Raw genomic sequence first — 15,023 nt, 5'->3', positions numbered from 1 at the left:
TAGTCTGAGATGTGTGTTTTCAAACAAGCAGGACAATTCTTAGCAAGCTTGTCCATCTTGACGCCATTGATGGGACTCGTTGGGTCTTAAGCTGCTGTCACACTTGAGTGTGAGTGTACTGTGAATTCAAGCAGTAGTGTTTATCATTATAGCTACAGCATACATAAATCCAGAATCAACTAGTGTTTTGCAGGTAGGACATCCTATCATTGCATGATGATTAGAAGAACATTTTTCTGTCCTGAGACTTCCACAGACGATATATGTACATTTTTTTTCATGTTTAGACCACTTTTATTATATAAAATCTGTCAGAGTTTCAAACAGAATGACAAAAAATATTTTAGTTGTTAGTTGCCTTAATGACTCGTCGACTATTTGGTCCTACGAAAGGCCTGTATAATTATGCAGGTTTTGGGTTCACCTGACCAAATGGGACATGTTTCTTATGGGGTTGTTTTTTTAAAGTGTTAAAAAATGTACGAAGCGCAATGGAACGAAACCGCGCAGAATGCATTTATATGTTGATACATTTTTAAATGAATAAACATTTATTAACTTAAATTTATCAACACAGAATAATTGCATTCTTTATTTTTTTTTTAAATATTTGAATTTTTTTTTGTTTTTGTTTTTTTTGGCAATTGTCAATTTTTTGTGATGTAAATTTTGTAAAATGATTTGTCATTTCAGTAAAATGGAGTAAAGTTATTGAATTTGACATGGTATAATTATTGATATAAATATTGAAAGTTTAAACCTGCAGTCAATAGTTTTATCTCTTAAAACTAACCTTTGATAATAAAAATGACATTTAAAAAAAATTTTCCTGTGATTTTTTTTTTTTTTTCATGCCTTAAAATAGCTTGAATTTAACTCTAAAGCTTTGCTTTATAGTATACGTGGTTCTATGAATATGCAAATATGCAAATTCCACTCAATCACACCAGCCCGGAATACCTGATCCACTCTGTCAACTTTACTGTAGTAAACGCTGCATAATGGCAAGTGGAAATACTGGTTTATTTCAGCTATGTACAGTACAGACCAAAAGTTTGGAACCACTAAGATTTTTAATGTTTTTAAAAGAAGTTTCGTCTGCTCACCAAGGCTACATTTATTTAATTAAAAATACAGTAAAAAACAGTAATATTGTGAAATATTATTACAATTTAAAATAACTGTGTACTATTTAAATATATTTGACAAAGTAATTTATTCCTGTGATGCAAAGCTGAATTTTCAGCATCGTTACTCCAGTCTTCAGTGTCACATGATCCTTCAGAAATCATTCTAATATGCTGATTTGCTGCTCAATAAACATTTATGATTATTTTCAATGTTGAAAACAGTTGTGTACTTTTTTTTTCAGGATTCCTTGATGAATAGAAAGTTCAAAAGAACAGCATTTATCTAAAATACAAAGCTTCTGTAGCATTATACACTACCGTTCAAAAGTTTGGGGTCAGTAAGAATTTTTATTTTTATTTTTTTGAAAAGAAGTTAAAGAAATGAATACTTTTATTCAGCAAGGATGCATTAAATCAATCAAAAGTGGCAGTAAAGACATTTATAATGTTACAAAAGATTAGATTTCAGATAAACACTGTTCTTTTGAACTTTCTATTCATCAAATAATCCTGAAAAAAAATATTGTACACAAATATTTTGTACAATTGTACACATTAAATGTGTCTTGAGCAGCAGATCAGCATATTAGAATGATTTCTGAAGGATCATGTGACACTGAAGACTGGAGTAATGATGCTGAAAATTCAGCTTTGCCATCACAGGAATAAATTACTTTGTCAAATATATTCAAATAGAAAACAGTTATTTTAAATTGTAATAATATTTCACAATATTACTGTTTTTTACTGTATTTTTAATTAAATAAATGTAGCCTTGGCGAGCAGACGAAACTTCTTTTAAAAACATTAAAAATCTTAGTGGTTCCAAACTTTTGGACTGTACTGTATGTTTGAACCAGAAACTGATTCTGAAGAAGAAGAGCAAATTATAGGGTTGTATACAAGTCAATGTATCAGATTGATAATGTGTTTTATGTATCGCTCTCTGCAACGTCGGACACTTAACGGTAATTGATATGATTAGCCTTTGGCTTGACTACATTATCAAACAGCTAATAATGTGTTGCTAATGTTACACAAACCATGTTCCCATTCGACATCCTAGAATCAGACAGCTGCCTTTTAAACATCAGCATCCTTAGAAACACTTTGAACATCATAGAAATCAGTGGAGAAAAGCCCCGGATTGGACTGGATTGGTTACATGATTGTGATGGTAGGAGAAACAATATTAAAAACCTGATTTTCACCATAGGGGGTCTTTAAAGGACATTTGATCAAAACTATGACTTCTGCAGTTTAGATCAGATTGATTTCATGCCAGTTGCAAACTACTGTATACTTCAATCCACATGAACTGTATCTCTGACCAGCATTAGTTACAGTAGGAAAACTCCACAGGAGGAGAATTTAGCAAGTTTTTTTTACTCTTTGTGACTGTGGTTTTACTACCAAAATGCACTTACCTTTTTGTTCATCCAGTGGTATATTTTCAGCATTTTCCATATAGAAAGTTTTTTTTCTCCCAGGATGGAGTTTGATTTTTTTTTTTTTTTTTTTTTTTTCATTTTCCATTTTTCAATCATATTCTGCCTTCTGTCTCTTCTTAGTCTCTACGGATTCTTCCGTTTACGCAGCTGAGGGAAAATAAGGTGTTATTTTGTGGGGTTATGACAGGTGTGTGTAGTGTTCCTATGTTTGATTGACATACTCCTTACACATTTTGTGAGGATTGAAGGTCTCTGTGATGCAGCACGGGTCTGCAGTTCCTCCGTACTGGTCTTCTCTCCTTGTGTGTGTATATATTTTTAGTAAAACAATGATGTGAACACTGCTGGGAAACCAGAGACGGATATCCTTTCCCTCAATACATCTCCTCATCTCTGCTCTACTCGTTGTCTCCACCAACCTCACTTTTTCTGTCTGTCAGCCCTTTGGCACAGGCAACTCTGTTCTGACATGGTTCCATCCTGTTGGATAATAATCCTTGGATGCTACTGCACACACACAGAGCAGATCTTCAACACTCTGAGGCCTGTATTACATCGCTTGTGCTGTTGACTTTATGAGCGTCTGGGCCAAACCAGAAGGAGAACATATTGTGCAAACATTCTTCTCTCCTCAGCCTGTAGGAGTGTCAGGGATTTTTGCATCTACAGGAAATCTGAATTTCTATTAAAAATCTTATATCATGAAATGATAATTTTTTCCATAGACTAAAAAAATATGGACGATGCACCTTCACAATCTTCCATTGTAGTAACTGATACCACCAGTGTGCCAATGTGGCGCTGACGTCTTGAGTCTCGAGTCTGCGCATATTGAACTTGGAGCCCGAGTCTATCAAGGTCCCGCCCAAACTCAGAACAACTATAAAAATATATATAAATATAAAGTTATGGAAATGTAGAAATTAAAGTTAAAGCTCCAATCTCCTCGTGAAGATCCAGAAGAAAGTCTGTTGGCGCCTCAGTGACTGCTTCACTCAAAGAAGCTGTCAATCATGACATCAAACCCCTGTTTTTATAGCATCAACTAACTAAAACCAAACTTATTTAAAGAACGAACATTTGAACTAACACCAGCGTGATAAAAACTGTTGAAAGTGTAAATTGATTGTTTAGTTTGTCTCGTGTCCCATTACATTTCGTGGAGAGGGCAGGGTTTATGATCTATAGTGCTTCCAGCCACCTGGGGGTGATCGAGATGCTTTGGCTTCACTTTCAGGACTCGTGTGGCACGCTTGATTTTTTTTTTTTTCAAAATATATAAAGCTAAATATAGTTATTTTTGCTGAAAAGCAAAATATAGTTATTTTTGCCAAAAATAAGGTTGTTAAATGACATAAAAATTTCACAATTCTCCCTTATTTCGATTTCACAGCAACAATGAATACTAGTCTGACTATTTAAAAATAAGTAAAAAGTTTTTGATCTTAACATTTTTTCTTTTGTCAAATCAGCTTCAATAATTAATGTAGTTCAAATAACATAATATTTTGAGTTTCTGTTGAGTAAATCAATTGCTTTCATTGTATTAACTCAAATTTTTAATTTGAATAAATTCAAAATTTTAAGGCAATCAGGTAACTTACTATTTTAAGTTAAACCAACAATTCTTTTTTACAGTGTGACAACACAACTCTGCAATATCATGTAATTGTGATAGAGATGACATTAGAGACACTGAGTAGCCTACACTTGGGCGTAACTACACTTCAATAATTTTAGCACTTCAATTTCAACTTATTTTATTTCAGTTAGTTGCCAAGGCAACTAGAGATGCACCGATTGCATTTTTCTTGGCCGATTCCGATTTCCGATTTTTTTTGTTAGTGTGATCGGCCGATACCGATTTTTGCCGATTCCGATTTTCTTTCTAAGAACTATAATTGACAACATATACAAACAAAAATCTTTTCTTCAATGCAAAGTTTTATTTTCATAAAAAAAAAAAAAAAAAAAAGTAAAAGTCAGTAATAAAATATAAACAGCTCAAATGAATGCAATAGAATAAAGAGAGCTATGAAACTAAGTTTTTTGGGTTAACTGGATTTCTATTCAGGTAAGAAATACTACAGAAATTAAAGTAATCAAATGTAAAAAGACACATTCAGTGTTATTTTACATTGGTTACATTAATTTCTGTAGTCTTTATTGTAAATATTAATACAGATCAATTCTTACCATTAAAGATATAAAACGTATTCAGTCAAGAGTTGAAACTGATTTTGTTTGTCTTTTGTTCTTTGATTAACATGACAGACAGCAGCAGGAATATTGAACTGCTGTCCCTTTAAGAGTTTATGAACGGTGTTCAACGGACCCAATACACAAATCCGCCGCGAACTCTATGGGCGCCGCCATCTTGCCTGCCGCCATTACTGCGTGCCTGCGAAGTGTGACGGTGTGACACTTGCCGGTGCCCTCTAATGACATTTCAATTAAAGTTCATCCTGCTCAGAAATGAAAGAAATGAAATGTCTGGAGAAAGAAAATGTCTGGTGAAAGGGAACATGGGTAGATGATGTCAGGCAGTGGCCAAAACTTACCGATAAAGGTAATTTATTGACAACATAATGTAATAATGTAAAAATGTAATGTAATGTAATTAAGAAGTGTATTAATTGATGACAACAATAAAACCGAACGCTGTCATTACTAGCTGTGTTGCTAATATGTTCACAAGCTTAAGTTTCAAATAATTATTAGGCCATCCTTAAAAATATTCTTGTTTGCCATAACCCGACCGACCCTGTCAATTTAGGACCGACCCAATTAATTATTTTTTCCCCTTTTAGTCCGACCGACTTGCCGATTGTAATTGCGTTAAGACCCACGGATTTGTTTTTTTTTACTCTTCAAACAGCTAATACAAATGCAATAAAATGTGAGACACACGCAATTGACGCTTTTCACACGCTCTCACGCCACACATCCATTTTCTCACGCACAGAAAAATCGCGAAGTAAAGAGGACACAGAGACCGACAGACTAGACAGAGCAGGTTACTTATGATAGAAAAAAATCTCAGCTCTCAGATTCTGTCAATTTTATTACGAAATTCAAACAATAAATACCATTTTGGTGCTTGTAAATGTGACATGCTAGAAATACAGATTAAAAAATATTACAACATCAAACGACGTATAATGTTATGTTCTTGTAAACATGTTTTTCAAAATGGATTTATGTATTCACACTTACCTTCGTCTGAGGTAAATCTCTCAGAAATGACCGAACGCTGCCAGCTAGCAGCCCCTCACACAGAACCTGTTTTGGCTGATATGTGTACTGTATTACATCTTTATTATATTTTACTTATATCATTAAATAAAGTTGTTATTATAATAAAAATGCATTATATTTAAATTGTTATTTTTAAATAATACTGCCAGCTGATAGGGCTCTCTGTATGTTTACAGCATTAAGTTAGGTGAGTTGTTTTTTTTCTTGAGAAAAATTAATGCCTACCTTGTGTAGCCTAGCTAATATTTATCCAAATGAGTCAATATGAAATCAAATCACAATAATAATTAAATAATAATAATTGAATAAAATAATAAAAAAGTGTAGCTTACCAGAAATTGTAGCCTAACATGTAAACATTGTAACATGTCACTAAACCTAATAAAATTCAGCTTAGTTACTAAAATGTTTTGACAATCACAATACACTTAATGTGATGCAATAAAGAATTTTTTTTTTTTTTTTTTACATTTTTTACGACCTACCGACCATTTTTATTTTTTTGGCTGTTAAGGCAAACCAAAATATTTTTAAGGATGGCCTTAGCCACGACCAGTTGTAGCAATAAAATACATGTTCTTATAGGTATTCAAGATTATTTTATTAATCATCTGGCATGCGATGAGCCATCTCGGTTATGTGTTTCATCCACTTTAGACGCAATTCTTGGTCCTCCGCTCGACCAGGAACTCTGTGCAATCCGTATGGCCGTAAACATGGGCAGTCAATGTGCAACAAAGCTTCGTGGATTACACAAACGGTTTTATTCCAGGCCTGTAGTTTTGTGCTGTTGTTAAAACAACCAACCACACAACACGCTCTGCCCGGCATCACTGGACAGCATAGGTACTAAAAAAACTATATAGCTAACATCTGCTACAGCCTATGGGACCAACAAGCTACTTCTGCTACTTCCTTAGCAGCAAGGCACGCAGTAATGGCGGCGCTGCTTTACTTCCGTGTTTCGCCGGATTTGTCTATACTGTTACCTTACAGTCTATGACTGTTACACACAACATGGGTTCACTTTCTTAGCTATTTAACGATTAAAAACTGACTGTGTTTATCTGTTTACTCGCCAAGATTGCCTGTGCCGCTGGTTTTGACATACTTTTGTATGTATTTGACCGTTTAAGCGCATTATGCTACTCGTTTTGGTACTTGTGAGTCTGTTTGACTTCTATCTCTGTTTGAGACTGAGCGTGGCTTGTTCGCTTCACTAATATAGATCAGTGGTGCGCGCGCTTTCGGTGTGAGCGCGAAACTGCGGGAATGACTAAAATTTATGCGCAGTAAGCACTATTTAACCAGAGCGAATGAGGCGAGTGAGAGAGAGGAGGCGCCCGCGCGGGTGTGTGTCACTTCACCGTGACAGAGAAGAGAGCAGGAACGCGCATTTGACGTTATTGCCTGTGCCGCTGGTGGTAACAAAAAAGATCGGCTCGGAATCGGTAAGAAGTGAGACTGATCAATCGGTGCATCTCTAAAGGCAACATTACGTGTTTAAGTTTTTAATCTAATATTTAAACTTTTATTTTATTTCTGCTTTATTTCAGTTTAACACAGTATATGCAGAATTTGGTGTTTGTTGCCGTTTTTTTTTTAACAATGTGAATTAAGGCCCCGATATAGGCCTTAATAAGTTTTTCGTTCGTCACTTAGGGGGAAAAAGTAGTTCAATGTTTGGTCCTAGTTTGAAGGTGTTTACCAGCTGGAGCAAACATGGTTTTGGCCTGATTTTGTTGCCTGAAATGACACCATATCAGTACGTGCTTCCATTTTGCTTGAAGTATATTGGGGCTTCAGCCTTCAGGCCAGTGTTGCACAAAGTGCCTGATTCTACAAAATTACTTAATTTTTTTTAGTTTTAAGTTACTTAATATTATATAACTGAAACCAAAAACATTTTTTGCTGCTTTTTCATACTAACCAGACTGTCCCAGACTGGATTTGGGTGCATTTAATTGTTGGTCAAATAAGTGTGTGTGATAAATAGCTTCTCACTATTTTCCAGTTTCACACAATGAACATTCTATTATATTTAGAGTTTCTTTCCCAAAATCTTGCCAATCGGGCCATCTCCTAAAATGCCATTGAAATCAAGAAATTAATAATTATGGAAAAAAGTTCTGCAATTATTGTGTCAAAGCAGCAATAGAACATATCTAGCACACGTCCATATCTCTCTCCAGCTTGTAGGATTGTCAAGGAGTCACACAGGACCAGGATTTAGCGTCCACAGGAAGTCTGACGCGATCAGAAAGGCGCCAGGGTCAGCGGTGCTGTTTTGTACGTGCACCCGGAGCAGGCCTGCTTACAAAACTGACACATTTTCAATCATATCGCCGATTCCCTGGAAATCACGGAAAGGCCACGTCGGAGCATTTTATAGAGTACAATGCACCAGATGGGGATTAGTTTTCCCAACATGTGGGGAAAAAAAAGTCTTTTTTTTTAAAGAGAATGCGTGGTGTAGGGGTAATATAGTCTGCTTTGAAAAATGGACCAAATCTTCCACCGCTGTCTGCAATATACAGTGCCTTTTACGGCCATGAAACAAAATCAAAATGGGCCTACATTGGGCCGTGGAGACACAGTGCTTTATGTGTAGGTGAGTGTGTGTGTGTGTTGGAGCGTTGCGTGTGTAGGTGTTTTCATTCAGTTGGTGGTAGAATGGCGACACTCTCCATACCTGCAGGGAATTTATTGTGCTAAATGAATTGTGGCCCGCAGAAGTTTGTAAATTGCAAGGCATCAATCTAGAGGAGATAGAGAGAGGGACTCGCCCGCGTTCACCCCGTCTGATATCAATCCTTTACCGCTAAAACCTCGCCTTTCAATTCCTCCCCATTCATCCTGCACCAACCTCCGGTATTTAACAGGGATCATGAAGAGCCCTTAACAAATAAAAGCTCTTTAGCGTTTGAGTGCTGCAGATAAATGTGTGAACGAGGCCGTTTATGCCGAGCAATTAGAACGCCACCCGTTATCTGTAGCGCATCGCGCCGGAGACGAGCCAATCGTATTGCCCTGAATCAATAACCCGGAAAATTTGTTAATGTTAAACTACTGTTTTGAAAAATACATGTTTAACATCAGTCAATAAACATTCTAGAGGCTGGCAATGATTCAATAAGGCAGAGGTAAAGAGCATATTGCAACACAATTATCAATATGTAAGCTTATATGCTGCTTTTTGTCTTTCAAAATGATCAGAATATGCTTTGTGGTGTAAATAATTCGCATACTAATTACTAACATCATAAACACCAAAAGAAAATCTATTACTGATGAATTTCATTTGCACATGGCTCATACTACCATTTTTTTTTTTTGTTGTCTGATTCCAAGAATTTCCTAATTTTTATGTCTTCTGTCTCACACACTTTTCATATCATATCTGTCTATCTGTCTGTCTATCTGTTTGTCATCTTAGTGAGTTTACCTTATTATTTATCAGTTTATCAAATGTATGAAATTATTTTTTAAAATGTTTGACTCATCAAAGTTGTACATAATTTGTGTGAATTCTGGGTCATTCTGGATGCTGATGTCTGGTGCATTACGGCTGTTAAGAGCTTTTCCACGTTTTTCCACAGCGAGCCATACTGGGAGAGGTCTGCTAATGCAAGCTCCTGCTCCGCCACTAGGCCCAAGACACTCCACCTTGGAGGGCAACAACATACCTCATCACCATGGTAATCCATCCCTTCTACCACATCTCTCAGGCCAACCGGAGACAATAGAAATCACAGATCATTTCAACAGCACTCCACACATTGACACAGACACATAACGTTTGTACTGTACAGTGTAGATGATACAGATGATAAAGATTCTGCTTTATTAAGTTTTTTATAACACTGTTCTTGCTCCACCTTACAGTTTTTTGTTTTGCCATGGTACCTATAGTTTCTACCAGAATGCCATAGTTACTATTATAGGTATTGCTATTGCTCTAAAAGTTGTGCTGCATTCATGTGATGTCAAAAATAAATAAACAAAAAGGTATTTCAGACTTTTATAAACAATTCATCTTTGAACATAATCTTTGACTTTTATAATCTTCATGAAAGAGATCCATTATTAAAGGGTTAGTTCACCCAAAAATGAAAATTCTGTTATTAATTACACACCCTCATGTCGTTCCACACCCGTAAGACCTTCGTTCATCTTCAGAACACAAATTAAGATATTTTTGATGAAATCCGCGAGGTATCTGACTCCTCCATAGACACCAATGTAACCATAATTTTCAAGGTCCAGAAAGTTACTAGAGACATTGTTAAAGTAGTTCATGCGACTGCAGTGGTTAAACCTTAAAGGGATAGTTCACCCAAAAATGAAAATTTGATGTTTATCTGCTTAACCCCAGGGCATCCAAGATGTAGGTGACTGTGTTTCTTCAGTAGAACACAAATGATGATTTTTTTACTCCAACTGTTGCGGTCTGTCAGTCATATAATGCATGTCAATGGGAACACAATCTATGAGACTAAAAAAACATGCACAGACAAATCCAAATTAAACCCTGCGGCTCGTGACGACACATTGATTTCCTAAGACACAAAACGATCGGTTTGTGCGAGAAACCGAACAGTATTTATATAATTTTTTACCTCTAATACATCACTATGTCCAACTGCCTTGAGCGCGCGCACGGCATCCGGTGCGTGAAGTGTGTACACGACTGGCGCAGTTTAAAGGATTAGTTCACTTTCAAATAAAATTTTCCTGATAATTTACTCACCCCAATGTCATCCAAGATGTTAATGTCTTTCTTTCTTCGTTCAAAAAGAAATTAAGGTTTTTGATGAAAACATTCCAGGATTATTCTCCTTATAGTGGACTTCAATGGACTCCACTGTTGAAGGTCAAAATTACAGTTTCAGTGCAGCTTCAAAGGGCTTTAAACAAAAGCAGACGAGGAATAAGGGTCTTATCTAGCAAAACCATCGCTCATTTTCTAAAAAAAAAATACAAATGTATATGCTTTATAAACACAAATTATTGCCTTGAACGTGCTTCCGCTTTCCGTATTCTCGCTTTCCGTATTCTTCAAAAAGCTTACGCCGTATGTCCTACGCCTTCCCTATTCTACTTATGGAACGAACGCGGCCAGTTCCGTTTTTTCCGTAAGTAGAATAGTGAAGGGCAGGACATACAGTGTGAGCTTTTTGAAGAATACGGAAAGCGGAAGCATGTGCAAGGTGATCATTTGTGTTTATAAAGCATAAATATAAATATTTTCTGTATTTTTTATGAAATAAATGCAGCCTTAATGAGCATAAGAGAGTTTGTTCAAAAACATTAAAAATAGTAATGTTTCCAAACTTTTGACTGGTAGTGTACATTTGTATTTTTTTAGAAAATGACAGATCATTTCACTAGATAAGACCCTTATTCCTCGTCTGGTATCGTTTAAAGCCCTTTGAAGCTTCACTGAAACTGTAATTTTGACCTTCAACCATTTGGAGAGGCCATTGAAGTCCACTATAAGGAGAATAATCCTGGAATGTTTTCATCAAAAACCTTAATTTCTTTTCGACCAAAGAAAGAAGGACATGGACATCTTGGATGACATGGGGGTGAGTAAATTATCAGGAAATTTTCATTTGAAAGTGGACTAATCCTTTAAACTGCGCCAGTCGCGTACACACCTCACGCACCGGATGTCGTGCCTGTGCTCAAGGCAGTTGGATATAGTGGTGTATCAGAGGTAAAAAATTATATAAATACTGTTCGGTTTCTCACACAAACCAATCGTTTCGTGTCTTAGGACATCAATGTGTCGTCACGAGCCGCAGTGTTTAATTTGGATTTGTCTGTGCATGTTTTTTTAGTCTCATAGATTGTGTTCCCATTGACATGCATTATATGACTGACAGACTGCAACGGTTGGAGTTAAAAATCATCATTTGTGTTTTACTGAAGAAACAAAGTCACCTACATCTTGGATGCCCTGGGGGTAAGCAGATAAACATCAAATTTTCATTTTTGGGTAAATTATCCCTTTAATTTTATGAAGCGACAAAAATACTTTTTGTGCGCAAAAACAAAACAAAAATAACGACTTTATTCAACAATCTCCTTCGCTCAGCGCTTCCAGGATCTACATCTAAACGCTGGCTCAGTATTGGCCAACACGTGTCACGTGAGCAGCACGACGCATGTATGTGATGTTGACGCAGGAGCCGGCCAATAATGAGCCAGCGTTCTGATGTAGAACCTGGAATTGCCGAACATAAACGGCTTAAGAGAATGACACAGAACAGAGGATATTGTTGAATAAAGTCGTTATTTTTTGTTTTTGCGCACAAAAAGTATTCATAAAATTAGGGTTGAACCACTGCAGTCATGTTGACTGTTTTAATGATGTCTTTACTACCTTTCAGGACCCTGAAAGTGGTGGTTAAATTGCTGTCTATGGAGGAGCCAGAGAGCTCTCAGATTTCATCAAAAATATCTGAATTTGTGTTCTGAAGATGAATTCTGAAGGTGTTACAGGTTTGAAACTGTGGTTACCATAGTCAGCTTTTGTAAAGGGTCCTTTTCTCTAATGTTTTCAGCTAAGAAATATACAATATACTTGGGTTTTCAGAAGATTTTTTTTCCCCTCATGGATGTATGTTTTCTTTTTGTTCATTTGAGGTAGAATTACTCTTTGGCGTTTTTTAAATTCAGCAAGAAACCCCAAGTGAGTATTTCCCCTTTACAATGACATTCTTAATTGATCAAAAACAAGTATTATTGCTTCTGAGCCACAGCAGCTCAAATAAATTATGGCACAGCAACAGAAATTCAATATGTAATAGGCTTAGTAAGGCGAGCTGCATTGCTTATACAGTAGCTCTAATAAACGATGCCTCTTTCCAGAAGTGCCCTTTATTGTGCCGGATGCTAATTTTGAATCTGTGAAGATGAAACAAGGCATCGTGGGAAGTGAAGTTTCACATATTCCTTCGAGACTAGGGCGGATTGGAAGTTTCCAGAGATACAGTATGCGTGTTTGGGAAGTCTTTGTAGCATACGGAAACGCATTTGAGAAATATGCCGCGCTGTTTATATGCAGGCGCCGCTTGATGGATTGGTAAGGAACGGAGGCACGGGGGCTCTGGGATTACTGTCACACTGACTAAAGAGGATTTATTTATCACATTCACAAAAAGCCTCTTCTAATAGCTCATCATGGGGTGTATTTAGAACTATTAGTACAACCACCCTCGGCTTCTGATACACTACCTGCCAGTACGCATAACACCAGATCTGCCGCCTCTGTCATCAGCGCTTTCTCTATTTTTATGTCTCTTTTCTCGCACACCGGCATTCTGTTCACGCTTTGACACTTTAGGTATGGCGTAAAGCCACTAAATAGATTTTCACCTTTTTATCCCTCTTTGAAAGCGTTCCAGCGAACAAAAGCACAATGCCAACACCATCACCACGCCAACATACTGGCATTAGATGCCCTCGCTATCCATTAAAGAGGCGCATGCTTCAAAAGCCAGAAAATTATTTAAATGGACCATATTCTGCTTTTGTTGCAGTTTATTTTTTTTTCCCAGAAGTCCACTTATTATATTAGTCAAGGTTTCTTGCACCCAAAACAGTTGACTATTTTCCTCCCCCTCTTTGACCTTTAGAATAAAAGGGATAAGAAATTAAAATTTAGACATTTACTCTCAAGCTCATGTTGTTCCAAAATCATATGCTGCTTTTTTTCCTCTTTTTTTGTTTTTGTGGAACACACAGGTTCAATTTTTTTGGATGTTACCATAGTGACCATGTCTTTCAAGGATATAAAAACTGCTTAATATTTTTGTGAAAACCTTGATAGATTTTTTTTCATGATTCTGATAAATAGAAAGTCTAAAAGAACAGCATTTACTTGAAATATAATATTTGTATGTACTTTTACTTTACTTTTAATCAATTTAATACATGCTTGACCAACATACAGTACTATACTGACCAACTCTTGATCAATCGAGTAAATGTCACTGGTCATACGTTAAAGGGTTAGTTCACCTAAAAATTAAAATTCTGTCATTAATTATTCACCTTCATGTCGTTCCACACCCATAAGACCTTTATTCATCTTCGAAACACAAATTAAGATATTTTTGATGAAATCCGAGAGGTATATGACTCCTCCATAGACAGAAGAGGAGATATTGTTAATATTGTTATTGTTGAATGAAGTCGTTATTTTTTGTGCGAAAATAAAAAAAAATATTCTTGTCGCTTCATAAAATTAAGATTTTTTAACAATGTCTTTAGTACCTTTCTGGACCTTGAAAGTGATTGTTATATTGCTGTCTATGGAGTCAGATACCTTGCGGATTTCATCAAAAATATCTTAATTTGTGTTCTGATGGATGTGGACCGAAGGTGTGATGGATGTGGAACGACATGAGGGTGAGTAATTAATGACAGAATTTTTTTTTTTGGGTGAATTAACCCTTTATTACAGTTGTGAAATCATGTTGATTTCTAGAGTAGCTGTTTTTGCAAATTAGTTTCCATATATAGTCTGTGTGGAGCTTTATGTTTTAGTATTTCTACATAATACATTTAAAAGCGCATGATATGTTTTGATGATATATCCCCTTTAAGGTGATAGTAACTAAATAATATAGCTCACACATTTAAGAAGTCTTATTTCCACCTTTTTCACTCAATAATTAACTTTTTGCACTTATGAATATATGTTTTTCTACAAGAAAATGAACTAACTTAATTAACTTTTCGTGCTAATATATGTTAACTTGGCTGCATTATAATGAGACACTTTATTCTTAAGTGATGGCGTATAACCAGTGCAGTGGCTGTCTGGTTTGGTCACTGTGAGATGTGCTTATGTATCTCAGGTTGATGAGTCTGCGGGTGAATTCCAGCAGGGTTATTTAGTTTAAGTGCTGTTTGATCCGGGAACGCCGAGCAGACTGAAATTGAGATAAATGGCTGTGTGTAGAGGGACGGCCACCTCTCTTCCCAGCATGGGGCCGGTGAGGGGCCGCAGCGGGGCCAAGGGTCTGCCGCACACCTGTCTCTCCTCGTTACGGAGTCCAGCTCTCACAGAGATACCAGCTCTCCTCTATCAAGGCTTATTGGGACCTTTGGCCCCATAAACAGCAAGACATGCACAGCGATTGAGTCGTGCACATTCATTACATGTACATAC

At 36.4% G+C, this 15,023-nt stretch overlaps 1 protein-coding gene across 3 annotated transcripts in view; it reads left to right on the top strand.

The window, feature by feature from the left end:
- Positions 1-15,023, top strand: part of LOC125268636 (neuronal PAS domain-containing protein 3) — a 359,515-nt gene that overhangs the window by 73,014 nt on the left and 271,478 nt on the right. For all 3 annotated transcript variants that reach the window (XM_048190978.1, XM_048190979.1, XM_048190980.1), the window contains exon 2: positions 9,439-9,537. In XM_048190978.1, coding sequence (XP_048046935.1) covers positions 9,439-9,537 — 99 coding nt within the window. The remainder of the gene's footprint in view (positions 1-9,438; positions 9,538-15,023) is intronic.

The sequence above is a fragment of the Megalobrama amblycephala genome, linkage group LG5 (genome assembly GCF_018812025.1).
Source record: "Megalobrama amblycephala isolate DHTTF-2021 linkage group LG5, ASM1881202v1, whole genome shotgun sequence".
NCBI classification, from domain to species: Eukaryota; Metazoa; Chordata; class Actinopteri; order Cypriniformes; family Xenocyprididae; genus Megalobrama; species Megalobrama amblycephala.
Note: the sequence above shows the minus strand (reverse complement) of the source record. Positions and strands in the feature narration are given on the sequence as shown.